Source organism: Pseudorasbora parva, chromosome 2 (assembly GCF_024679245.1).
Source record: "Pseudorasbora parva isolate DD20220531a chromosome 2, ASM2467924v1, whole genome shotgun sequence".
NCBI classification, from domain to species: domain Eukaryota; kingdom Metazoa; phylum Chordata; class Actinopteri; order Cypriniformes; family Gobionidae; genus Pseudorasbora; species Pseudorasbora parva.
The window spans coordinates 59,723,666-59,751,649 of record NC_090173.1 but is presented as its reverse complement, the minus strand read 5'-3'; the positions used below and the strand labels follow the sequence as shown (position 1 = coordinate 59,751,649).

Sequence of the window (27,984 nt, the reverse complement as noted above, 5' to 3'; positions counted from 1 at the left end):
TTCCAAAAACTCTTGATGTGCCTTAATCGATAGCTTCAACTGAGACAAGATGTGAAAACAATATCAGAAATGTTGGTTAGACAATGGCATAACATTTTCTAATTAAAAATAATATAATTATTATAGTAATGTGAAAGGTTATTGGCGTATTATACTGTAAACAGCACAAGTGAACAAGTACAAAGTGTATGAAAACCTAAACAAAATGTATTATCTACTGATGGAAGTGATTTTGCTTTGCATTGTAGAGAGCATGTCATTGAAGATTACAAGAAGAGGTGTGATGAATTAAGGTAATTATTTCCTTTACATCATTAGATGTGAAGTTTCTCTCAATATTCAATGACATGAGGTTGTGATTCAGTGGCTGGATAGAAATTTATATTTTTTAAGAACTCAAAACTTCCTTGTTAGTCCAAATACAGTTCCCATTCTGTCGGTCACTCTCAACGCCACGTCGGAGTTAACGACAAATAGGAATCTCGCTTGCGAGAGCCAATCTTCTTTGAATCTAACTAAACGAGCCAATGCACATTGGCATGTAATGATTGCACCAGGGACTCATGCCACGCCACGCGGGTATAAATGAGACACAGGTGATTGCATCAGATTATCCTTTTTCTTCGGAGCCGAGTGGTATATGGTTATGCCAGATATCACTCCTCACTTTGCAGTTCGACTGAGAAAGAGCCTGCCTTTTGGAAGAGATCTCTTCAGTCGGTGTTGGTGTGACGACACAGCAGCGGGTCGTGTGTTCTTCGGATCATCTCTCTTCGTTGTCTTTAAAGGGTTACTTCAGCGATTAGCATATGGCTTTGTATCAGTAGAAACCCTGGAGTATATTCAAATGATTGTGCTTCCCCCCTCATTCCCCCTGAGACGAGAGATTTATGCATTTTATTTCTGGAAAAATTCCTCCCGTGATGTAAATTGATAATATTTGGAATGTTTGGCCAGAGGCTAAAGACAACAGCCAGCAGAGGGAGCCATTTCCTCATGTTTTCAACCTGCACATAGGAGATTGGAGATCACACTCACAACACAGCTCACAGCTGCAGGCATTCATTTAAACGGATGCTTAGCAATGTAAGTGTTTTAACTTCTTAAATTAATTTCTATGAAAGTTAAGCTTCCAAAGGCATGAACTGAAAACGCGGCAGACTGAACATGCGTTGTGAATGTATGCCGCGAATGTGTTCGCGATTTCCTCAGCTCTCATCACGAGAGCTCATTAGCTCATTTATGACGTTAAATGTAATCTGACTCCTAATCTGAATTAGTGCTGAGAGACTCACGTGGCAACTTGATCGTTATATTGAACAGACCAGGAACAGACACATTCAGTATTTAATTGTATTGAATTGTATTTAATTCACTGTAATCCAGTAGTTGTGGCTTTGGGAATGGCCTCACTGGGTAGCAAAGCATTCTGGGAATTGTAGAATTTCATCCCCATGAGACCAATACATTTTCGGTCTTTTCTCAGTCTAGAAGGCACAAAATTCAAAAATAATTTCACATTTCTACTACATTAATGACCCAGTTTAAATACAGATTCATCTTTCCACCCCTTTAAGAGCAACCACAAAGGCTGTTTTCACAGCTGGTTCGGTGCGCTAGGTGGAGAGCGCTAAAAAGCCGTACTCACGGCTGTTGAGAGCGTCCTGTGTAAGAGCGCGCACAACGGGCTGCACTATTCCCTGTCTTTGTTGCCGCGGCCCCACCCCCTGCGTATTTCAGCGCCAAGGAGAGCGTCCTTCTAAAAGAGCAACACAGCTTGCGTCTTTTTAAAGATGACATTCTATCTGTGTGGCGTTGGGCGTTCAGTACATTGAGGCAGCACTGATGTATGACTCATGTTCTTACTGCGGGTGGTCCAGGAGAGCTGTGTCTGGCGGACATGAGAGATACCGACAAGATCAGGTTCCTTAATGCCCCCGTGTCTCAGACCGGCCTCTTCGGCGACGCGGTCCAGAACTTCACCCAGCAGTTCTCGGCCGCACAGAAGCAGACTGAGGCCATCAGTCACATCATGCTGCGGCAGTCAGCTGCTGCTTCCACCCCGCCGCCGGCAGCGCCTCGCTCCCTTGTTGCAGCAGCAGCTTCCACATAAGCGGCGTCGTGGAGTCGGGTGCAAGCTGGCCACGTCGCCCTCCAGGCCGCCCCGAAGAGGGGCAAAGGCAAGGAGAAGCGGTCCTGAGATGGGCGACCGGAGATGAGGACTGTTCTTCAGGAGATGGTGACCGCACCGCTCCATCCCCTGGAGGAGAATACCCAGCGGTACCCAATTTTTCAATAAAAGAGCAGTTTCCTTCATCTCCGGGTCCCCAGGGGGCTCGGAGAGTTGGGGTCGGTCAAACGCCGGACCACACACAAACGCCGGAGATAGCAGTCCTACTGGTGAAGGACACGATAGAGCTGGTCCCTCCAGCCGATAAGAGGACAGGCTTCTACAGCCCATACTTCATTGTACCCAAGAAGACTGGTGGGTTACGGCCGATCTTGGACCTGCGAGTTCTTAATCAGAGCCTTCACAAGTTACTGTTCAGGATGCTCACGCAGAAAAGCATTTTTGAGTGCATCCGTCCCCAAGATTGGTTTGCAGCGATCGACCTGAAGGACGCGTACTTTCATGTCTCGATTCTCCCCCGAGTTTTGCGTTCGAGGGGCGAGCATATCAGTACAAAGTTCTACCCTTCGGACTGGCCCTGTCCCCCCGGGTCTTTACGAAGGTCACAGAGGGGGCCCTTGTGCCCATGAGAGAACAGTGTGTTCGCATTCTCAACCATCTCGACGACTGGCACAGTCTCAGGAGCAGTTGTGCGAACGCAGGGACATGGTGCTCAGACACCTTAGCCAGTTGGGTCTTCGGGTCAACTGGGAAAAGAGCAAACTGGCCCCCGTGTAGAGGATCTCTTTTCTCGGTATGCAGTTGGATTCGGTCAAGCGGACTGCTAGCCTCAAAGGCCGGTTACGGAGCAAAGATGTAACGATCCGTACAGACAACACTGCGACCATTGCGTACATCAACCGTCAAGGTGGTCTACGCTCCGTCGCATGTCGCAACTCGCCCGCCATCTCCTTCTCTGGAGTCAGAAGTGTCTAAGTTCGCTTCGGGCCATTCGTGTCCCTGGTGTGCACAACCGTGTGTCAGATGAGCTGTCACAAGCTGCGCTCCCGGGAGAGTGGTGGCTCCACCCCCAGGTGGTCCAGCTGATCTGGGTTCAGTTCGGGGTGGCACAGGTCGACCTGTTTGCTTCCCCAGAAACGTCCCACTGCTGGTGGGTTTATTCGCTGACCGAGGGCACACTCGGCACGGATGCACTCACACACAGCTGGCCCCGGGGCCTGCGCAAACATGCGTTTCCCTCAATGAGCCCACTTGCACAGACACTGTGCAAGATCAGGGAGGACGAGGAGCAGGTCCTGCTGGTGGCCCCGTATTGGTTCCCAGAACTCATGCTCGGACTTGGTTCCCAGAACTCATGCTTCTCGCAACAGCCCATCCTTGGCCGAGCCCTCTGAGGAAGGATCTTCTGACTCACGTGTCCAGACCTCTGGAAACTTCATGTCTGGTCCCTGGACGGGACGTGGAGGTTCTAGGTGACTTACCCCAAGAGGTAGTTAACACCATCACTTCGGCTAGAGCACCGTCTACAAGACAGGCCTATGCCTTGAAGTGGAACCTGTTCGTCGATTGGTGTTCTTCCCGCCGAGAAGACCCCCGAAGATGTTCGATCGCGTCAGTGCTTTCCTTCCTGCAGCAAGGGTTTGAGCTCAGGCTGTCGCCCTCCACACTCAAAGTTTACGTTGCTGCTATTTCCGCTTATCACGACCATGTAGTAGGCAAGTCAGTTGGGAAACACAACCTACTATACCATCTTGGGATCTTGCTCTGGTGCTCCTAGCACTTCAGAATGCCCCATTTGAGCCCTTACAGTCAGCAGAGCTGAAGATTCTGTCCATGAAGACTTTGCTGTTGGCTGCATTGGCCTCCGTCTGGAGGGTAGGGGACCTGCAGGCACTTTTGGTTGACAAATCGTGCCTAGAGTTTGGGCCGGGTGACGCCCACGTGGTGTTGAGACCCCGGCCTGGCTATGTGCCCAAGGTTCCCACGACCCCCTTCAGGGACCAGGTGGTAAACCTGCAAGCACTGCCTTTGGAGGAGGCAGACCCAGGCCTAGCTTTGCTCTGTCCCGTCCGCGCTCTGCGGATCTACGTGGACAGAACCCAAAGCTTCAGGACCTCAGATCAGCTCTTTGTCTGTCACGGAGGCCAGCAGAAGGGAAAGGTTGTCTCTAAGCAGAGGATGGCCCACTGGATAGTAGATGCCATCACCTTGACTTACAAAGCACAATGTGTGCCCTGTCTGCTCAGGGTGCGAGCACACTCTACTAGAAGTGTTGCATCCTCCTGGGCGCTGGCACGTGGCACTTCGCTGTCAGACATCTGTAGAGCTACGGGCTGGGTGACACCCAACATGTTTACTAGGTTCTATAGCCTACGTGTGGAGCCGGTCTCCTCCTGTGTTCTCACCTCAAACGGGTAGAAGCACTTAGATGACCACCGCCCTCAGTGCCGGATGTGGCGGAGTGCCCGGCACCAGACCTCTTGCCGCTGAATCCTTGAGAACCGGTATTGGCTTGGGCCACGTGAGTGACCCCTCTGGGATCCTACATTTATTCCACGGTTGCTTCTCAAAGCCTGTGTCTTTCCCTTAGTAGAGCCCTCCCTTCTTGGGATTGAGCCCCCCTCATGGCGGCGGGTTATGGCTCAGCTCTGTATCCACATAACTCCTCCCGGTATGATGTGGTTCCATAGCGGCCCCCTCGGGCACGCTTTCCCAGTGTACCCAGTGTCACTGAACGGGTCAGGCGGAACCGCAGTGATGGACTTCTCTGTGTGAGCCCCGTCTCATCAGGTAAGAGAGCTCAGGTGGCTCACACAGGGCACTGGAAGGGGGCAGAGTCCATGGCGCTTTGGTAGGGATTCCTATTCGAGGTAACTCCAACGTGGCGTCAAGAGTGACAGACTGAATGGGAACGTCTCGGTTATGTATGTAACCCTCGTTCCCTGAAGGAGGGAACGGAGACGCCACGTCCCGCCGCCATGTCCTCTGTCCCTGCCGGGGTGCCAGGCTACCTACTCGGCTCGTCAGCAAAAAAGATAATCTGATGCAATCACCTATCTCTCATTTATACCCGCGTGGCGTGGCATGAGCACCTGTTGCAATCATTGCATGCCAAATTAAACTGTGCACTGGCAAATTAAATGAAAGGAAAAGGAACGATCAGGAAAAGGAAGATTGGATACATCCAATACAGAGGTACAAACAATAATGGCTGACAAAACACAAGGGTATTTATATACAAGGTGAATTACAAGGGGACTACAAAATGACAAATGCAAACAGGAAATGATTCAAATACAAACTAAACATAAAAGTCCAACTGAAAGACATGATGTTACGAGTTTATTAAGTTTCATTGTTATGGTTTTGTTTTCCCTGTTCTTGTTTTGCCTGTGTGCTTGCACATTGTTATAATAATCTTGTAATAATTGGCTTGCTTAGGTATTGTTACATATAGACAAACTTTCATCTGGAATTCTAAAACATCCAAGTATAAATCTTAAGGAACACATCCAAACTTCAGAAGGTTCTGTTTGAGTTCACAGTAAAATAAATTAATCCATTCTCAGACAAAGAAATATGTAAAATTGGGACTTTCAATAAGATTGAAACTTCCAGTTAACCAGTTTAAACAAGTGGACTAAGTCAACCATTCCAAACGAGGGTCCTTTTGGGACATTAACTGTATTTTTGTTGTGGGTACTGCTGAACTACGGGTGTGTTTACCATCTGCCCTGCTAAGGAGGACAGCCCCCTTCTGGCCCAGCCAGCCACCTCAAATGCCTATAACAGACAAAATGAACCTCCTGGAATGCCTACGCCAGAAAACATAACTCCACCTTGGCCTGTTGACCTAGGCTTCTCCTTCCCTCATCTCCACCTGGGACCACCATCCTTACGGCTTTACCAGGCTTTCATTGTGCTTTAACTTTTGGTTTCACTGTTTGTATATTCCTGTAGTTACTCATTAGTTCCACACCTGGTCCAGTTTTGTTAATTATCTAGTGTCCTTATGCAAAGATACACAACCATATTTAAAATAGATGAGACTGAAAACTGAACAAAGTCTTTTCCGGATGTATTACATCAATTATTGATGGTCTTGTTAAAATAATTAGTCCCTTTTGATTTGATCAGTTTCAGCATTACAGATGGAATTCAGCAACGCATATGTGACATGTTGACAAAAACACTGATAATTTAGAGTATTCTTGTTGAAAAAATTACAAATAATTCTACATTTATGTCTCCCAGATGTCAAGCAGAAATCAACAAGAAGAATCTGGATGACTTCAAAGACAGGTACATTATGGTGATATTGCAGGAACAGACTGAAGCAAAAAATATTGACACATCTTTCACTGTGAATAATATTTCGTTTAATTTATATATTGCTTTTCCAGCTGAAAACAGTTTAAAATCAACAAAAAGCATGTCGAATAAAATAAAGAATACAGTATACAAATGTAAAACGTACCAGTTGTCCAGGTTTACATGAAAACCAACAACCTAACAATACACACTGCATGAAAAGTGGGATTTTCGTCCCCGTAAACGGCCGGAAATCTCCCTGATTTTCGACAATTAACGTCAGTTTACAGCCTGTGAACGTCGCGTTCGTCTGTGCCACATATTGACGGAAACGAACCATGACGTATGTGGAGCTTGCGGAGGCATGCTGGCGCCGGCGCTAATGGCTCTAATTAGCATATGAATAGCAGCTCTGGGCGGCGCCTTGCCGGAATGGCTTGAATTTCCTCACTCAGTATTGGTTGAAACTACTACATTGAAACAAGAAATATCACTCGTGATTGGTTGGCAGATCTGTTACTATTGGTCAACCTGGGTAATAAATTAATAAATTTAAACCCCCAAATTATAATAATTTTACACAAATATATATATATATATATATAAAATTATGATTTGCATATTATTTTTTAATTGTATATATTCATATTCATGTGATATGCTATTATGTTTTATATTCATGTCAGTGTTATCCTATGGATTACGCTATTATAACCATCAAGGACATTCATTTATTGAGGAAAGGAAAATATGCCAGGGACGTGCAGTTTATTCAAAGAAAGAGCTTTATTAGAACAAACACAAACACACAACCAAATGCAAAACGTGTGAGATCTGCCCACACAACAATAGGAAGCTCAAGAGAAGCCCAAAATCCTACAGCACCATGAAGTCTCTGTTTTCCGCTTCAGAGCTGTAGGTAACTAGCGCCATTCTGTCTGTTTTCAGTCCATTTTTCAGACGTCTGTCGTGCGTTGCCCTGTTCTTTGGAATCGCCTCTAATCTCGATTGCAGCGTGGCACAGAGCTCGGCGAGCTCCTGGCTGGTCAAACAGTCCATCCAGACACCGCGTGAACGATGCCGTCTTCCTCATCAGACATCAGGTCTATGGTAGCGCACTTCCAAAGGCCCACCTCATCCTCAGCTAACACACTCTTTCTTGCTTGTAGCAGCTGTACAAACAAACAATAAAGACAATCAGTATTGCGCGATGTACTGCGTAAAATGCACCTGAAAAATAGCCACACTGACCAAAAACGGATCTAATCTAATAAATCTTACCCTCTTTCTTCTCAATCGACTCCGAGCTGAACTCTTCACAGCTTCTGCTTGCGATGCAAGAACTGGATGTTTGTACCTGAAGCTCCTGCGTACTGTCTCTATGTCTTACATGCAGCTGGAAAACAATTAAATGAGTGTTATGACGAAGTTGTAAGGCGTACTGCTTCCTGTAAAATGACCAGAAAAAGAAAACACTTTTATAAAGCAACTTACATTTGTTCTTTTACAAGGCTAATTTCAGCTTGTGCTACTTAAAAAGCTTTGCTTTAGGTTACTTTAGCTTAGATAACAGTCTTACCGCAATCTTAGGACTGGTCTTCTCTTAGGCACTCGTCTTCTCTTCTTAAAGTTAGTATCTTCCACACAGTTTTTCGACTCCAAAGCAAGCAACCTATCATCTATGGACAGCAACCTGGAGATTACTAAAGTGAACTGCTCGTTAAAATCGGCAGCAAACTGAGCAAGCTGACGAGATAGCCCACTGATTGCATTCAGCTGTTTCTTCCCGCCGGTGTTACGGATCAACTGGGGATCATGTTATCTGGGGACGGGCGCGTGCACGCAGCTAGTTTTACCTGGATTTACAGCAGATGTTAGACGAGGACAGATTCGTCACAGCTGATTTTCCACTGAACAGATTTAAAACGCTTTCCACATTATTGGTAAATGTTTGCATAATATCAGGCTCTGTGTTTTCCTCTGTCGCTGCTTTGCTGTATGTTTCAAACGCAGTTTAAGGGAATTTTTAATGTGGTTTCATTTCACAACACAGACCACGCCCACATTTTGTTACATTCTTTTCGATGAAAGTCGTATCCAATGACAATTACATTCAATAAATTACATTGTGTCGTATTAGTATCGGAATTTTTATTTTTAATAAGTATTGTTTTTGTAATTTGCTTAGGGTATTTTTTAATATATATATATATATATATATATATATATATATATATATATATATATATATATATATATATATATATATATCCTAACTAAAATAACTCATAGCCTGTCATATTACCTTTCTCATATTAGCCTATTATATTCTATTATAATCTATTATATTGCCCACCCCTTGCCCACCTGCACATCCCAGCTGATATACAAGATTTGGGGGGTCATTCTGCATTTGAAAGTTTGAAAGGGTTTTAAATCTTCTAAATAAAGTAAAATGATTCAAAATCAAGTAATTTATATATGCCAAAATCAACTTTAAACATATACAATGTAATTTCCAAATAGCAAAATTGTGGCCAGTGAAAATGCTGAGTGGCTAGTAACTTTGGAAAACCACTAGCCACGGTGGCCGGTGAGCAAAAAAGTTAATGTCAATGTATAATACGTGTATATATATATATATATGTGTGTATATATATATGTATATATATATATATATATATATATATATATATATATATATATATATATATATATATACACACACACACACACACATGTATATATATATATATATATATATATATATATATATATATATATATATATATGTAGTGCCCTTAAAATTAATTTGCGTTAACACGTTAATTTTGACAGGCAATGATATATGATATATAAAGTTTGCTGATGTATGACGCCGCTTATTAACAGGAGACCGCAATGATTGGTAAAAGTTGCGGTGATTGGACAAAATTGCGAGTCGCACTGAATTCACAGGGACTGATTGCAAATGACACACAATAAATAATCTAGAATACTTTCATCAAATATATAAATTCAAGCTTAAGTTTATGATTTTACAATTAGGCTATACTGAGCCTGATCTATCTAAGAGATTTTTTTAGAAGGAAGTTAATACCTTTTAAATGTCACATGGGTTAAAACTCCTGCTACCCTGATTTGCATTTGTATAGCTCACAGCATGTTCATTTACATGTTAAAGCCTCCCCTGGAGTTAAGGGAAGGGGGGTCTTGGGGGGGACAACTGCCAAGCAAGGCCCACGTCAATTTCTGACAATTCACGGCAGTTTTCGGTGTCACCTGCAAACTGCCGTGTACAGTCGTATACCTGATCTTCCACGACAATCTACAGTGCCGCTTACTGACGAAAATCCCACTTTTCATGCAGTGACAAGTGTGGCAAGTAGCGAGGCGAGGGACCATGAGAGTGGGCCAGTGGCAAGTGATAATGAGCACCAGCTGCGCAACACACCGGTCTCGTCTCACAATGGCGGAGTGACGGGAGTATAAAAGGAGGAGCAAAGACAGTGGAAGACGAGACTGGTGTGTTGCGCAGCTGGCGCTCATTATCACTCGCCACAGGCCCGCTCTCATGGTCCCTGCCTCGCTGCTTGCCACAACAAGTAAAGTATAAGACTTTATTAAAAAGATCTGGTTATTTATTATGATTTTTTTGTTTTGTTTCTTTCTTACACTCTGTACATTGTCAATACTCAACTATGTCTATGTTATGTAAACCAAAAAACAAAATGTTATTTCCCGGTAATTCAAGACCCAATAATTTCTGACTAGGGCAGGGCAAGTTAACGCATTATTATCGTGTTAACGCATTAATTAATTAACGCTGACAATTATTTTATTACGCATTAACGTAGTTATTTATTTTTATTGAATGCCCGTTGCTCACTGCCTATGAATATACATAAAGACAAACCATATTCACAGGGGAATACAGGGCTGTCTGTAAGCCAAGGGCTTGACATTCTTTGTCTGGGACAAATAAAATAATAAAATAACCAGAAGTGCAAGAATGATTCAGATTTTTGTTGTTATTATTATATTCAATTTAAACAGCGATTGATGAGTGTATCTGCCTAACAAAGTCGCGTTGAGGCTCGCGCTGCCCGTCTCTTAGTGAGAGACATTCGTGGAGATCAAAACAATTGAGCAACAATATAAACTCACAGAAGAAACATACTGGGGTAAAACTGAGTTTTTTGTAGTTGTTGATATTGTTTAGGCAAAATTATATTAAATCCGTTGCATTTCTGAATAAGAGACAAACCTTAGCCAATCGTGTCTTTATAAAGCTTTAATCCTTGCAAGAATGAATCCACAATCAACCAGGCAATGCCTGCGTCGAGTGTGAACTGGGGAAACAAAGAAAGGTCCAAGCTTTTATACCTGTGTCAGTGTTTTACAAAAAACAAAAGGAGAGATGAAACAAATGTCTCCCCCCCCAACCCTTTTGTCATGGGACACAATGGTCCCTGTACCTACAGAGGGAAAGTAAGAAACACACACACACATACATGGCCCCCCTTCTGTCTTAGAACTCATTTAAATGAAAAGCAACAAACAGTGGTCTTAGATCTAATTTAGATTAGCCGACACCTCTGATGAGGGAAAACTCTCAAACTAGGGTTCCCGTCCCTACCCCCTGGGTTTCAAAAGACACTGTCTTATGGTGTTTTATTATGGCAGAAACAGATGTTGACTTCTTGTGTGAACTCAAACATAAATTATAAAAATTTCTTCAACAATATTTATGATTCATGATATTGTTAATAACACAAGTCGACTTTGCAATCGTGAATTGTGTAGCATGAATGGTGTAGCCTAGTTCAAAGTAGCCTAATTAATATTAAATTACTTAAATTTTAGATCCAAACAACCTTTTTTGTTCCATTTCACCCATGATTTCACCGACGAAAATAGTTCCAGAGGAAAGCAACACTCAACGCGGTGTTTTGTTAATGAATGATTCAGCGTTCCCATTCAGTAGGTTCACTCGGTACAACACATGACTATGGGATATCGCGCTCTAGCGCCATCTGCTGAAGACACCTCTGTTCACGAAATGAAGGTCAAAGAGAAAGCTTTTTAGCAACAAGTTTAGCTATGCTAACTAAAGGCTAATAAGTTTTTCTCAAAACAAAAATGTTCAAACTTAAGCCACATTCACACGATAACCCTCAGTGGTGATTCTTGTTGAAGAAAAAGGCATGCAAGATAAGTGTTTAGCTTGAGTTTAGTACAACTAACAAATGGCTAATAAAACTTTTCAGAAGAAATATCTGAATATTTGGCCCTGTCCTATGACATGTGGGTGTTTATGGTATACTCATGAGCACTGTCCAGTATGTTTGGAATTGTCCGCGCCTAGACGGCTAGGCTAGATCCCGCCAACCGCAGTGCATGCTGCCCTCTACCGGCAGCTCTATCGTTCCGCTTAGCGGGGCAGTGGCCAAACAAGGCCCGCTCCTGTCTTCAGTTGCCGATCCAGAGGCGGTGATCACCGGTTTAGGGGCCACAAAAAATTGGGACGATCGAGTGTAGACCGAGGAGTGTCAGTGTAGCGTTCACGGGGTGATTCGGTCTCGCTGGAGGCGGGCGAGAAATGCTCTGACGATATAAATATTCAAGCAGCGGCAGGGCAGATCGCGATTCCCCCGAGGGGGGTGGAAGCGAAGTGATGGTCCTTGTATGGCCTGTATTGGAGAGTGGCAAAAAAGTTTGTCAGCAGTGACCTGCCATGATACAGAGAAGCTTGTTTGACTCCAGTAAAATCAGCGGTGCAAACTCGCCTGCCGATCTTTTGTAGAAGTAACCATGCAAAATAGCGGGTTCAGTTTTAAGCATGTTGAGCATACAAGACCTCATGTGTTGATTTGTCAAAACAATCAGAATGCACTGAAGCAGCTAACCTTATATTCTGTACTAACAGAGGAGGAATATGCAAGGTCATGCATTTTGCAGCAAGGTTCCACAGGTGATGCCTGGGAATCCTCACTGTCCCCACTACTGAGGGGGAAATCCGTGCTATCCTCAGCAAAATGACAATTTCAGTTTTTGCCACAAGGAAAGATGGAGGAAAAGGTATTTCAACGTTAATTCCTCCTCCTCCTAAAAAAAAACTAAACAAAACAAAAAAACCTTTGCAGCAGTTGAGTACACACTTTAGAGTGGTTATTTTGTCAAGCTCAAAAATGCTTGCAGTATGTCACTTGCCGTTCGGCCTGTACCTCGAATACAGAAGCGGCGTTGGCTCTACTGCGTCATCAGGGCATGAGTGTTCGCCTATTTGGACGAATTGTTCCTGGCCGCAGAAAGCAGGGAACAAGCATTGTTACAAACACAGGCGCTTGTTTTCCATCTACGAGCTCTTTGGGTTTTTAATAAATCTCAAAAAAAGAGCCCGTTGGTTCCGTGTCAACGGGTTCATATCTTGGGTTAGAGATAGATTTAGTACAGAATACAGCTATGCTGTCAGTACGAAGGGTCGAAAATGTTCACAGCTGTTCACAGTCAGTTTCAGTGAGGCATACAAGTGTGTTTTCGTACAATGTTGAGACTGCTGGGGCTCATGGCCTTTTAGACTTTTAACAAAACTCAGTCCAAAATTAGGTTTTTATTTTAGATTAAAGAAGTGCTTTCCTTACTCCGCAAGGAAAAGGTTGGTGCAGAGCACATTTCTATCAGTTTTAGATTATGGTGACCTAATATATATGCACTCTACCTCTTTTTTATTAAAAAAACTAGATGTTTTATACCACTCAGCCTTACGTTTCATTACAGGTGCTGCAGCTAGGACTCACCACTGCATTCTGTATGAAACTACAGTGGTCCTCCCTCTCCCTTAGAAGGAAATTCCATTTATTGTTTTTTATTGCTAAAGCATTAATGGGTAAATTACCCACCTATATTTCTAATTTGCTGATTTACCAAAATAGTGTTTACAGGACAAGGTCGTCAAAGAAAATATTATTAACTATTCCACCAACAAGAACAGACCTTGGTAAAAAAGCATTCTCATCATATGACCCATATATCTGGAATGAACTTCAAAACACCTTAAATCTAGAATCACTTCCATCTATAAATATTTTTAAACATCTTTTAAAGTCATTTCTGACTGAACAGTGCACTTGTTTTAATTAGGTGCCTCTTAACAACACTTGTATGTTTGTGTTCCTTAAAGGTTAAGTATAATGACTTGTTGTGTAGTGCATGAGATCAGTGATGTATTGTGCATTATGTAATTTATGTCTTGTCTTTTTTGTTTATTTTATTTTTTTCTGGAAACTTTTGGCCGCTAGCCTTGGCCAGGACTCCCTGGGAGAAGAGTTATTGTAACTCAATGGGACTTTCCTGGTAAAATAAAGGTTAAATAAAAAAATAAAAAATAAAATGGCCTCGATGATAGCAGTCATCCGGCTTTGTCTCCTCTTTTTCCATGCGTTCCAGAGATGGGCGCCGAGCACTGGTCTGAATGCCGCGTGGCATTAAAACAGACTGACAATAATCCCGTTGTGCGTTCAAATTCTGATCCCCTGGGGATCCCCGGTCTGTTGCCTGATGGGATTCCTCTAGGGAGAGCTACATCATGTATAGTGGTGATGACGAATGTGTCGCTACACGAATGGGGAGCTCTGTGCCAGAGCAACTCTGTAAGGAGAGTGGCCGGCAGCCAGAAAGAGTGTCACATAAATGATGTTGCAGGCGGTTCTTCTGGCACTAAAACACTTTGCTCAGCACTTAAAGGGCAGACATGCGTTAGTCAGAATGGACAACATGACAGTAATATCGTATAGAAACAGACAGGGAGGTACTCGCTCTCTTCCCCTGTTGCAACTGACACGGACGCTCCTGATATGGGCCAGCGTGCATTTAGCGGCACTCCGGGCCGTGTAGGTCCCGGGCCGTATGAATATTGGAGCGGACCTAATGTCCAGAGGGGGACCACGAGTCAGAGAGTGCCGCCTGCACCCTCAAATAGTGGAGCAGATCTGGGCTTTTTTTTTTGCGTCCACGAATAACACGCGCTGCCCGCTGTTCTTCTCAATAGACAGGAGCGCCCCCTGGGGGTGGATGTCCTGTCGCATGGCCTAAAACTATACTGTACACGTTTCTCTTGGGCAGCAGTGGCTCAGTGGTTCATGTAGGTTGTCTACAAACCGGAAGGTTGGCAGTTCAATCCTTGGGTCCCCCTGACCAAGTGTCGAGGTGTCCATGAGCAAAACACCTAACGGGCTCCCGACGGGCTGGATGGCGCCGTCGGTGTATGAATGGTTGAATGTGAGGCAACATGTAAAGTGCTTTGGATGGCCATAGGGTCTGTTGAAAGTGCTAAATGCAGTCCATTTACCATTTATCATACACAGTCTTTCCAAGCTTGGAGCTGATTAAGCTCCAGTTCTAACCAAAACATACTGACAGTCTACTCTAGACAGAGTGGTTCAGGAGGGTCTGTCACTGATTGTAGTGGCCCCTCATTGGCCGGCAAAGACAGGGTACGCGACAAACGCGAGTATCATGTCACTGCTGGACACCATGGTGTCTTCCCCTACGCAGGGACCGGCTGTCCCAGGCAGGACGCAGATTCTTTACCCTTTAACGCGAACTGTGGTCTCCAGGACCTACATGTTGAGAGAAGGAGAATCTGATTATAGCGACAAAACAGGCCGCTTGCATTCTGAAGCGCACCATGTTATGTCAAAGTAGTGCTTGTTTGAAGTTTGGTGCAGGTGAAGATCTGTATCACCGTATCAGTGCCTGATTGAGGGGATACTGGTTTCTTCTCAGAAAGAAATCACCCCCATTCCATACTGGAAGTTTATGGGGTGACTCGGTTTTCACGAGGGCATTAATGTTGCTGTGCTTAAGCATGCATATTTGGTTCCTTAAAAGGTTCCGGGCATATTACATATTGAAATACTACATATTTCACTCCGTTAAGAGCACAGTCGAGACCGTGAGTTTTCAAAGTATACTTTATTGGCCACATTAGTGGAAAGATGCTTTTGGCCCTCCTCTCCACCTCTAGCTGGTGGGGGGTGAGCGCACAATGGCGCCATTGTACTGTGGCTGCCGTTGCTTCATCCAAAAGGGATGCTGTACACTGCTGGTGGTTGAGGAGAGACCCCGGAAATAAGTGTAAAGCGCTTTGAGTGTACGATAGTACATGGGAAATGTGCTACATAATTCATGTCACTCGCATAGGTGTGGTTGTGTGTGCACCTCTTCTGAAGTTGATAATTACTTCACACAGACAGTTCATGGACTGCCGGGGAGCTCTCGCATTCCACTCCATCTTGCACACATTTGAGAGTGTGAGCTTTTCAAATATATACTCTTTTGGCCATGAAGGCTCGGGTATAATTCATTTTCCACATCCAGACGTGTCTCATCCACAATCGAATGAACACGGATGGCCGAGTTCAATACACGTGCAGTATAATATTTGTGACTCTTCTGTCACTTCTGTTGTTCTTGCACATGCGCTGTTGTATGCGCATTGTCCGTCTAAGTCTGCATGCTGACGGGATGTTTCCGGCTTAAGTACAGATACGTTCAGAATGCGTGTTTCTAAGTGAACTTTGTGCAAGTCACTCATAAGCTGTGGTATGCGCACTGTAGACCCTCCTGTTGACAATAATTACGTCACGTGGATGGTACGCAGAACGCAGACATCCAAAGTATACCTGGAGCTTAGGTCTGCGTTTTTAGACCCATTACAAACTGTAATGGTGCCGTCATGACCTGATAGTTGGTCTGGACTCTGGAGGCTAGTTGTAAACCTATGTTTGAGCCTTTAGAAACCTTTGAATATAAGGATGCAGCCTTGTCATTGGTACTGTTATCAGTGAAGCACGTTTGGTGATCCTCATGCACTATTGGTGCCTCCCAAGCTGTGCTTGGTGGTGTTGCGGCCAAACGTGGTGAATATGCCTAAAAGGCATGTTGGTAGTACGCTCTCGTTCGAGCAGCCTGCCCTGTAAAATCTCTGACTCAGAGGAAGACAGGAGACTTGCTTTGTGCTTGTGCCATTTGCAAGTTGTACGCAGGTGCATGGGGCAGTTGTAGGCTATGCACTTGCCTGACCTGCCTTTTTGTCATGATTTCCAACTCAGCACATGGGGAGCCGCTATCTGAGCGATGTCTTTGAGATTTTGTGCGGATGCCAGCTAGGCATTACTGCCCACGTTTTGTCCGGTTTACCCGGTGTTAACCACAGGCCATTTTTTTTCCCTGGGAAAAGGGATATGTGGCGGTGGTGGTCCCTTACGTTTAGTTCAGCGACTTCGCGGGCCGTGAACATATGTCCCATAGTCATGTGTTGTACCAAGTGAACCGACTGAATGGGAACGTTGAGTTATGCATATAACTACTGTTCCCAGAAGGAGGGAAACGAGACTTCCCGCACAGTCGGAGGCCCGGTGAAGAGCTGAACTGAACAAAGGGGATGACGCATACGACCGCATTTATATGTTGTGGGCAGGTGACCCCGACCACGTCGTCATGCGTCTTTGGCCTTTCAGGCGTGAATAAAGGTGTCTTCAGCAGATGGCGCTAGAGCGCGATATCCCATAGTCATGTGTTGTACCTCGTTTCCCTCCTTCTGGGAACAGTAGTTATATGCATAACTTTACCTTTTGAATAAATCATTTGAATGAACAACTCAATAACTCACTTATGAAGACGATCATTTGCTGCCCCCTATTGGCGGTTTAGTTTCATGTTTAAAAGTATGATTGCATGTTTTATTTAGAACATAAATCTTATAACATTATTTATTGCAGCTGTATTTTTTGCAGTTTAAATTATTTAATTTTATTGGTAACAGCCTATAGTGTCTTTACTATTATAACTAAATGTATTAATCAAATGTATTCAAAAGAATTTACCATGTAAGATGATGCATACATTTAATAAGATAAAAAAAAATGGCCTTCATAAAATTAAATAACGCCCTGGGATGAATATCAGAAATATGCAGATTTAAATCGGCCTATGTTAATGCTGACAGAACACTGATGAGAATATTACTACGGACTCATTATATGTATACCACCAATTTAATTTAATTTGATTAAATTAATGTTTAAGTTGATATTTACTAGAAATATTGTAACTGTTACTAACTTTTAACTGCTATAGAAAGCCTTATTTGTTAAAAATGTTTGGAAAACATGTTATTGCAGTTTTGTTCATATAGCAGCACTTTTGTATTCATTATAGAATTTTGCGCATACTGCGATTAATCACGATTGAACATTTTAATCATTGCCCAGCACAATTTCTGACATATTTAATTTGTGTCAGTTGTGATTTTAAAGTATTAAAGCTGGAAGAAGAGTACTGCAACATGTCAGCAAGAATCTCACGGCTTATATATTCTACTCTCATGCAGTTAAAGATGCAACATTTAGACGGAACCACTCACTTCAGATGCACAAGATTAAACCCTTTTATATTTTTTGGGTCAAGAACGAGTCTGAATTTGTAATATATTTACAGCAATATATTTACATCATCCCTTAGAGCAAAATGCTCACTCTATCTGGATTCTCTTAAATCCACAGAAAGGACATATTCCTGTCACATATTACACATGCGCACCAGCTGACAGAAAGCATGTTAATGTGTTTACATGCTGGGCAAAATCGTGTTAGGGGCCAAAATCTAACTGTGACAATCGGTTTATGCTGTTTACAACCTTACGTGATAGTGTGTTTTGTCAGCTTATTAAGCATAATCAGACTGCGGCAAATGAAAATTCATCAGAACCTCTAGTAAACTGAGAATTGTGATCTCTAATTTAACTAAAATGTATTTGTTTAAAATGACACATTTTCACTTTTTTTCCCAAGGATGTCGGTTGAGGCGTCTGCTGAAATTGCATGCAGCAGTGAAATATTTGAAGATATAAATAATCCTTGCCGAGAGTCTGAGCTAACAAAGCGTTATGAAATGTTGAGACTGAATAAATGGCCAAAGTGCCTACAGAAAATTAAAGAAAAATCAAACAAGCGAAGAGGAGAAACTGCTGATGAAAAGAAAGAAAAGGAAACCGTAGAAAGAATGATAAAGGTATCATGTCACCCTCCAGCAATATTGATCATACATGGCAGAAGATAACAGACTGAAAATACAAATTTTTTAAAAATTTGGTTTTTTTTCTAGAAAGTTTTCGACAAGGCGTCAACTGATATGAAGAAAAAGAAAGAATTATTGCATACTTTTTTCAAAACAAGTGATAGCACAAAATCTGTCAACAACAAAAAGGTGCGAGCAGTTTTTGTACAATAGAATGAGTGTATTGTGTATATAATTGTATCAACATTATCATAAAGTATCCATCAGTCAGAGGCAACATGATCAAAACATAACACTGGTCTGTATATTTTAGATATCACAGTGCATGGATATGGCTGTTCAAAATCTGCAAATGATGATACTGTATGAAAACTGCACCCATTACCAGGATATAAATGAGGTATGTTAACATACAGGAACAAATAAATCATATGATTTCAGATTAGGTTAAAACACAATACACATAAAAAAAACATCATGTTAGGGTTATGATTATGGCACACAGATATATTAGTGCTGCTGAGGGGTATTCCAGAAAGCAAGGTTATCTTACCATCAAACATACCCCCTAAACTCTGAGCTGATAAAGCCAAACCTTGCTTACTCAAAGTATTCTGGTTTCCAAAAAGGCATCCAGGAGTAAGTTTAGCCAACCCGGAGTACGTTAACAATAAACATTAGGGGTATAATGGTACACGTATTCTTAACGAACGGTTTGAGTACATGGCTTTCGGTACATTAGATTGACATGTGTCTATCTCGATTTTTATACTCTTTACTTACATTTTAATTATGTATTGACATATAAAGAAAGTTGTAAAAAATTTGGACAAAAGTATTTTAGATCATTCTTACTTACCTGACCTTTAACAATTCTTGAGTTCTTTCTTTTCTAGACACATTCATTGAACTGCTTTAATTTCAATATATGTTTTTTTCTGTAAAAAGAATACAATTGAGAAATAAGAGAGTAACTCACAATTTTCCCCACTGATTATTTTTGCTTGCAATTAAAAAAATAAACATGATTTAAACATAAATCTGATGTTTTATTAAAGTTATTTACTATACATGGACTACAATTTTAAATCGCCATGTGTGAACACATAAATATGCACTTCAATATGCTGACAGAAAGCAGGTTTAATGCGTTTACATGTTAAACAAAATCGATGTAAGGGACAAAAATCTAGAAGTGATCATCAGTTAATGCCGAATGCACGCTGAAGCCTGGCCAACAGACAAGCTAAATGAAGTGTTTCCAGCAGATGGCACCGCAAGCTTGTGCAGCGCTAACAGAATACGGATCGTGTGCGTGTATTAGAAAATGTAATATTCTGCGGTCAATTTTTAGTAATTGTTTAAGGCAATTTGACGATTTCAGTCATCATACAGTAGCCAGCACGTACCCCCTTTCATAAAGCACGCGTGCCTCTCACTGTAGGCTGGTCACTGTGGTTGATTTGACAGGAGTCACACGCGTGACACATGGAGACATAGGACTGATTATTCGTCTTAGCCAATCAGGTTGACAGGACAATAAATAAACAATGTAGCGACAGCAGGTTTAGGGAAAAGTACTGATAAATCAATTAAAATGTACTCAAGTAAAAGTAAAAGTGCACTGTTTTTAAATTACTTAAAAAAGTACAATTCCAGAGAAAAACTACTCAATTACAGAAACGAGAGTATTTGTAATTCGTTACTTTACACCACTGGAGGCAGAAGACACGAGCAAAGTATAAGAGATATTTAAATTAAAATATCGATTCAATTACAACTGTATCAATCGGATACCGATAAAAGTGTTGGCATCGATACTATGAATATTTAGATCGATCTGCCCACCCCTAGTCTTTGTCGGATGGTTGTCTTATCCATGTCTCCTGTTTCCCTGTGTTTCTTTTTTTGGTATGTTTTGAGTTTAGGTTAAGTACTGTTTAGGTGTCGTCTGTCTCCTGGTGTGAATGAACTCATTGCTTAACATTCACGCCGCACTTTGTGTGCAGCGGCCATAAGTTTCTATGGTTATTTTTTCTCTGAGTAAACATACCCAGGGATGCCTTACAACCTGCTTTCTGGAATAGCGCTCAGTTCAGTTTTCATATTCAGTGTCAGTGCATTCAAGTCAATTATACTGCCCTCAACTAAGCAAGCCAAATAAGCCAAACTCCAAAAGTGACCTAAAAGTCCATGAAAATTAAACTAACTGAACAGGGCTGTTTCCCAAAAGCATTGTAAGCTTCAGTTGATCGTAAAACAATGGTCTCTACGATCAGTTTAGGCTTACAAAGCTTTTGGGAAACTCAGTCCAGAATATTTATATATTACATTGACATTTTGAAATTTTAATATTGCTCCCCATATGACCAAGGCATTCCAGTGACAAAAATAGCATTTGACATTCTGTGCAACGAGATCAGTCTACTAGGATGTCCAGTTGTCCAAAATCAGATAATTTTTGATGGGCAAAAATTACAATGAAAACACATTTACAGAATACATTTCTCATTGCACCTGTTTTCTTATCATATAAAAGTTTATCTGACTCAGTTAAGCTCAAGTTCAGAAAATATGGCTGTTTAGAAACTGAGATTAATATCTTATGCATGTTTAGATCGATTTCAATTAATTTCAGGAACTTGGACACAATGAACCAGACTATCTGTGTGAACTTGCTGATGATTGCTACAAGCAGGGCTGCCTGATGGCTTTACATAATCCACCATTGACTCTTGACTGGAACAACAAGGAGAAACATTACGGATGTCCCTTCCCACCTATAAAATTAGGATAAGGTATATATTTAATACCTTTATATTTACAGTATAGGTTGGATGGTAAACATTGGTGGACAGCCATTTTCAAGAAATGCTCAATTGGGTTTAAGTCAGGGATCTGGCTGGGACAGAACAGAACAGTGAAGGAGTTGTTGTTAAGCCACCCCTTCGTTATTTTAGCTGTGTGTTTAGGGTCATGGTCTTGTTGGAAGGTGAACCTTCGGCCCAGTCTGAGGTCTGGAGAAGGTTTTCATCCAGGATATCCCTGTACTTGGCTGCATTCATCTTTCCCTTGATTGCAACCAGTCGTCCTTTCACTGCAGCTGAAAAACACCCCCACAGCATGATGCTGCTACCACCATGCTTCACTGTTGGGACTTAAAATTAAAGGTGTCATGAACTGGGTTTTAAAAAAATTTATAATGTTGTTTTATAATGAGGTCAACTGATGACGTTTGTGTGATTTTTACATTCAAAAACATCATAACTAATAAGAAATAGGCTTTTTTCTGCACTGGTTTTGAGGCTTTGATGGCCATGCCGCATTGGAGACTTGGAAGTAAACGCCCATGGCTAGGATTGAATAAGATTGGCATATTTAATGAGCTTCAGCTCCCCTTCTCAGTTCAGTTCACATGAGGGATGGATTGATTTCAAAGCAACAACCCGGATGATTCTCTCACAGGGCTCGTGAACGTCTTTATCTAACAAACACAATGATTTATTTCTCATCCACCCGCGCAAGAAGACCGGTGTTCGCGTCTCAGCTGGAGGCTCAGGCTTATTTGTTCATTAATGACATCATCAGCGACTAGTCGACGTCGAGCAGGGGGGTTCACAGAGAGATAGTGAATATATCGAGAATCGCTCGGAGCGGTCAACGTCAGCATGTGCCCAGCAGTCCATACTTGGGCCGAAAAGGCCGCGCCGACGTCAGCATTTGTGACGTTGCTCCGACTAAGCTTTTCAAACCGGAAGACAGAAATCGCTCTGAAAAATGCAAAAATAACTATTTTCACATATGAATACCATTAATGAGTACCCTTAGTGTTTGCAATGATGTGCAGCCTATACATATCTGTTTACATCTCAAAAAAAGTGTTTTGGGGTTTCATGACCCTTTAAAGCACTGACTCCAGCTGCAGTACACTCTTTGTAAAACCTAACCAGATTTTTGAATGGGGTTTGTTTCACAATCCTCTCCAGGATGTGGTTATTCCTATTGGTTGTACACATTTTTCAAGGTGTCAATGGTCATCTTTTGGACAACTGTCAAGTCAGCAGTCTTCTCCATGATTGTGTAGCCTACAGAACAAGACTGAGAGATAATTTAAAGCCCTTTGCAGGTGTTTTGAGTTAATTAGCTGATTAGAGTGTGGCACCAGGCGACTTCAATATTGAACCTTTTCACGTTATTCAAATTTTCTGAGATACTGAATTGTGGAGTTTCCTTAGTTGTGAATTATAATCATTAAAATTAAAAGAAATAAACATTTGAAATAAATCAGTCTGTGTAATGAATGAATATAAAAAAAATTCTTAATAAAAGTTTCAGTTTTTGAATGGAATTAGTGAAATAAATAATCTTTTTGATGATATTCTAATTATATGACCAGCTCCTGTATGTATACATATATATATATATATATATATATATATATATATATATATATATATATATATATATATATATATATATATATATATGTAATACGTTCATGTATTTGAGGAAGGAAGAGGAAACGGGGGTCGGCTGGACGGTTGATGCTTTCTTTATTTCTCAACTCAATACTCAGTTCCACACTCAGGTGTGTGTGTTCAGTCAAACTCATAAACAACAATTGTTTCTGGTTCACACCACTTCCGGCTTCCGGGTCAACTCAGGGTCTCGTGTGTGTGGCATCAACCGTCCGTCTCTCTCTCTCAGGCTTCCGGTTCCACTGGCGTTTTATCCTCTCTCCACGCCCATTACTGGAACAAGATACAGGTGTTATTAATCTGCGTCCAACCCACTCACTTACCGCTCGTCCCGCGACTCTCTCTCCCGCTGCAGACCTCGCTAAACCACGCCCCCTTGCCACAATATATATATATGAAAAATATTAAGAGGCCACTTAACATTTATTTTCAATACACTCACCTAAGTATACACTAATATACACTCACCTAAAGGATTATTAGGAACACCATACTGATACTGTTTGACAGTATGACAGTAACCCTTTCGCCTTCAGAACTGCCTTAATTCTACGTGGCATTGATTCAACAAGGTGCTGAATGCATTCTTTAGAAATGTTGTGGGATACACATCCTGGGCACGAAGATCCTGTTCCACCACATCCCAAAGATGCTCTATTGGGTTGAGATCTGGTGACTGTAGGGGACATTTTAGTACAGTGAACTCATTGTCATGTTCAAGAAACCAATTTGAAATGATTTGAGCTTTATGACATGGTGCATTATCCTGCCATCAGACGATGGGTACATGGTGGTCATATAGGGATGGACATGGTCAGAAACAATGCTCAGGTAAGCCTTGGCATTTAAACGATGCCCAATTGGCATTAAGGAGCTTACAGTGTGCCGAGAAAACATCCCCCACACCATTACACCACCACCAGCCTGCACAGTGGTAACAAGGCATGATGGATCCATGTACTAATTTTGTTTACGCCAAATTCTGACTCTACCATCTGAATGTCTCAACAGAAATCGAGAATCATCAGACCAGGCAACGTTTTTCCATGTTGTGGCTTCACACATGCTTTGCTGCATAACTCGGTTGTAACGAGTGGTTATTTCAGTCAAAGTTGCTCTTCTAGCCGCTTGAATCAGTCGGCCAATTCTCCTCTGACCCTCAACATCAACAAGGCATTTTCGCACACTGGATGTTTTTCCCTTTTCACACCATTCTTTGTAAACCCTAGAAATGGTTGTGTGTGAAATATATATATATATATATATATATATATATATATATATATATATATATATATATATATATATATATATATATATATATACAGTATATGAGTTAGAATGCAAAACCAAATAGAAACTCTCTGTCTGATGTTTTCTTTTCTATTAGCAGTAGTTCAGTATTTTCACTTTAATGGCAATGTTATTGAAAATTCATTAAAAAATGTCACTTTCAATTCAATCATTTCGAGTCAATTCATTGATATTTAACCAATTTAACTTTCTTTTGCTGCAAAAGCGGCTAAATCCATGTGTGCCTCTTTGGACAAAGGTTGCAAAATCACTTAAGATGCAACTGCACTGCAAATGATGAAACCAGTATGTAACAAGTCAAAATGTAAATACTGAAAAAACTGATCCGCACAGTAGGGGGAGCCATGATGCAAGTGACTTCTATTCCCATTTTTCCCAAACCAGTTTATCAGAAATCCTGCCCTGCAGCAAGTCCTAAAGATTTTATTGGTCTTGTAAAGCAAGTCCTGACATCCTACCCATCACTGTAACCTTAACTAATGGAATTAACTGCAGGGCTGGACTTGTATTCATATTGTCTAAGTATTGCAGGGTTTGCCCTATATTGCTTGTCTTTGTCTCTCTGTTCTTCAATGGAGACAAAATGCACCCTATCAGGGAAAGCAGGAAATGTTTTGGATCTGCTAGGATTATACCACAATACTTTATGATCATTTTCTCCAGCATTTTTGTTGCCAAAAAAGGTTTTATGAATCAGCCATAACTGCCGCCTCAAATGCCATATCAGGTTTATGTTCACTAATATGTATTGCTACACGTTGGGAAACTGTCACGTCGGGTACAAATGAAAAAGAGTGAGGACTCAATTGCTGGCTGAGGATGGTGAATTTATTAACAAAACAAATAAAAACATAAAATAAAACCCACGATGGGGCAAAACAAACATTCCATAACACAAACCAGGATCAGGAATGAGGGTAAGGGAACCGGAGTCATCAGAAGATGTAACATGCAACAACGTACCAGCACAGGACTGAAAATAGCCAGAGCGGTCCACAAAAATCAGGAGGCAAAGACCTCTCCAGACTCTGTGCCCTCTCTGTGTAACGAACCCATAGCTGAAGGCAGATTAGAATCCATGTTGCAGAGGGACTTTATTGTCAAAGAGTAAGGAACAGATATCACAACTCAAAACTCCAAACGTTAGTCAAAGGGAAAATCCAGTGAACAGGCAAACGGGTCAAAACAGTAGAAAAGACAAATGACAATGGTAACCGCTTGGTAAGGCAGAATAAACTGGCAATACTTCGCAATGAGTTCACTGAAGCACATGGCTTTAAAGCTACAAACAGGAAGTGAGGCTACAGACAGGAAGTGTCACTAGAACTCTGGTGATGGCTCCCTCTGGTGGAGGGATGAACTGTTCAGGGTCTGAGGTGTTACACTCTGGCCTTAGTGCCATTTCTGGACGCTGGTCAGTGACTGACCATAACAGAGCAAGAGACTCCTTATCTGGCAATTTATGCACATCTGCCACTTGTTCAAACAACAAAAAAAGCCTTCAACATCTGTTTTTGTCAAATCTAGGGATCAATTTTATATTAATCACTACATTAGATTTACATAAAGCCTAATCACAGTTAGAGGCAGTTCACCGTCTCTTATTAGATATAAACAATAACATTCAAGATCAAGCTGTTGTTGTTCCTCAACTTTAGTCATCTCAACACGTTTTTGCGCTTCTATCATTCTCTTGTCTTGTCATCTCAAATCGAATTATTTAACAATTGTTTTTGTTGTTCAAATGTTAGATGAGACATTGTAGGCGTCACATTAACAAAATCTGACACACCTTCCAGAGATTGCGATTTTAAAACCCCATGTTCTATTAGCCTTCTGCAGTTCCTTAAGGATTCCCCCCATATCCATATAGTCTAAGAATTGCAGGGGTTGTCCTATATTCCTTGTCTTTGTCTCTCCGTTCATTGCTTAATTTGCTTCCTAGGTGCCAAGGTTGCTGGAAGGAGATGGAGAGTTGATCAGACTGGAGGAGATTTGCAAGTTTGATTGGGACCTGGCCTATTGGGATGTTTTTGTGGAGTTGTTCCAATTCATTCTTAATTTTTTTGTTTTTTTGGGGGGGATGACAAGTCTCCTGTTCTTCCTGCTATGGCCGGCCAGTGGGTATGGCTTGGAGACTTATCAAGTGAACTATATTCACCTGTTCTTCCCTTTATTAAGCTTAGGTTCTGCTGACTTGGTGTTGTTGCTTGCTTTTGGTTTCCTTGCTCCTGATTTTGACCCTGGTCTGTTTAGTTCAATTCTGTTATTACTTTAAAGTTTAAGGTTCTGTCTAATGTCTTGATTTATCAGGTGTCTGGCGGAATTGGTGTTTGAGCTGGTCATGACGAATGCGGGGGCTCGTCCGGGATATATATATTAGTACTGTATTCTTATTGATTTTCTAGTTACATTCTTTTGTTTCAGGTCATTAAGGGGAATCCACATTAATTGTCACAGATGTATCGATTCAATATGATGATCTTGAGAATGTAATAAAACTGACAACTGAAATCAGAACATAACTGTAGCTACTGCATATTTGTTTTGGCCATAACGGTGTTTAATGAAATTATATGTTAAATAAAAAAATTTAGTTGGTAGAGGTACTCTTTAAGCATCATTACATTTGTATTCATTAAAAATCAGTAATGTAAATAAATAAATATAACAATACATTTAAATTCAGTTATATCATTCATCAGATTAAGTATTGTTTTGTTATTAAAAAAGAAATTTACATTGATCTTGTAAATTGGGAAGATGTTCAAATGTGCATTTATTGCTTTTTTTGTTCTTAATGGTGCCTTGATAACTCTTTGACAACATTGATTCTGGCTTGTACTTTAAATAAATGTTTGAGTTTGATTATTATATCGCTGTCTGTGATTATTGTGCATTCCTGTGTTTGTCGAAGAGGGGGTCTGTAAATGTTCATTCTCTTAGTCTAATGATGTCTTTATATACATTTATACATTTAAAGTGTACCTGATCCAAAGATGGTTGTGTTGTTGTTATTTTTAGATTTATATTTAAATGTCAGGCTTGTTGTAAGGGAAATCTCTTCTTTATCAGCTAAATGTTTGCTTTGCTCCACACATACAGCAATAGGGGTAACACTTTATAATAACGTTCAGTTGTAAGTCATTTATAAGTGGTTAGTTAATGATGAACTAATCTTTACAAAACATTCATAAATGATTATCAAGTGATATGCTAATGTTTTATGTATGTTTTGTCAATTCCGTTACAAATCATTTACAAGTGATTAGTAAATGATTAACTAATGATTTATGAAACATGACTATGCATTCATAAATGATTAATGAGTGATTTGTTAATTATTTTACATATATTTAGAACTGTGATTTCTGTTAATAATTTATAATTTACGTCTAAGTTTAGTGAATGACAGCTCTTCTTTAGCGATGTTACAGGTGACGTTGGATTTTATCATCATCTCTGTTCTGAGGACCTAATAGCTGCCGCTGAAATGCAGCCAGGAGAGACACTGTCACGGTTGGTAAATCCGCTGTCTCATTCTAGTCTTGTGTGTGTGTGTGTATGTGGTGCAGGTGTATGTTGTGTGGGTGTGTCTCGTTACGTTGTTTGTTCTGAGGGGCGTGGTCACTGGTTAGCCTGATCAGCGGCAGCTGTTCATGATCATCA

At 41.3% G+C, this 27,984-nt stretch overlaps 1 protein-coding gene and 1 long non-coding RNA gene across 2 annotated transcripts; one reads left to right on the top strand and one right to left on the bottom strand.

The window, feature by feature from the left end:
- Positions 1–254: 254 nt before the first annotated feature.
- Positions 255–27,296, top strand: si:dkey-61p9.7 (uncharacterized protein LOC559161 homolog). The gene is made up of 7 exons (XM_067425547.1): positions 255–293; positions 6,386–6,433; positions 18,298–18,517; positions 18,611–18,712; positions 18,837–18,923; positions 21,162–21,321; positions 26,261–27,296. The coding sequence occupies exons 3-6, from the start codon at positions 18,299–18,301 to the stop codon at positions 21,318–21,320; spliced, it is 567 nt and encodes a 188-aa protein (XP_067281648.1). The 5' UTR covers positions 255–293; positions 6,386–6,433; position 18,298; the 3' UTR covers position 21,321; positions 26,261–27,296.
- Positions 7,324–8,415, bottom strand: LOC137047821 (uncharacterized). Its single transcript, XR_010899259.1, has 3 exons — positions 8,022–8,415; positions 7,724–7,838; positions 7,324–7,614 (listed from the first exon to the last, which is right to left on the bottom strand). It is a non-coding gene; the product is annotated as an uncharacterized lncRNA (long non-coding RNA).
- Positions 27,297–27,984: the final 688 nt, after the last annotated feature.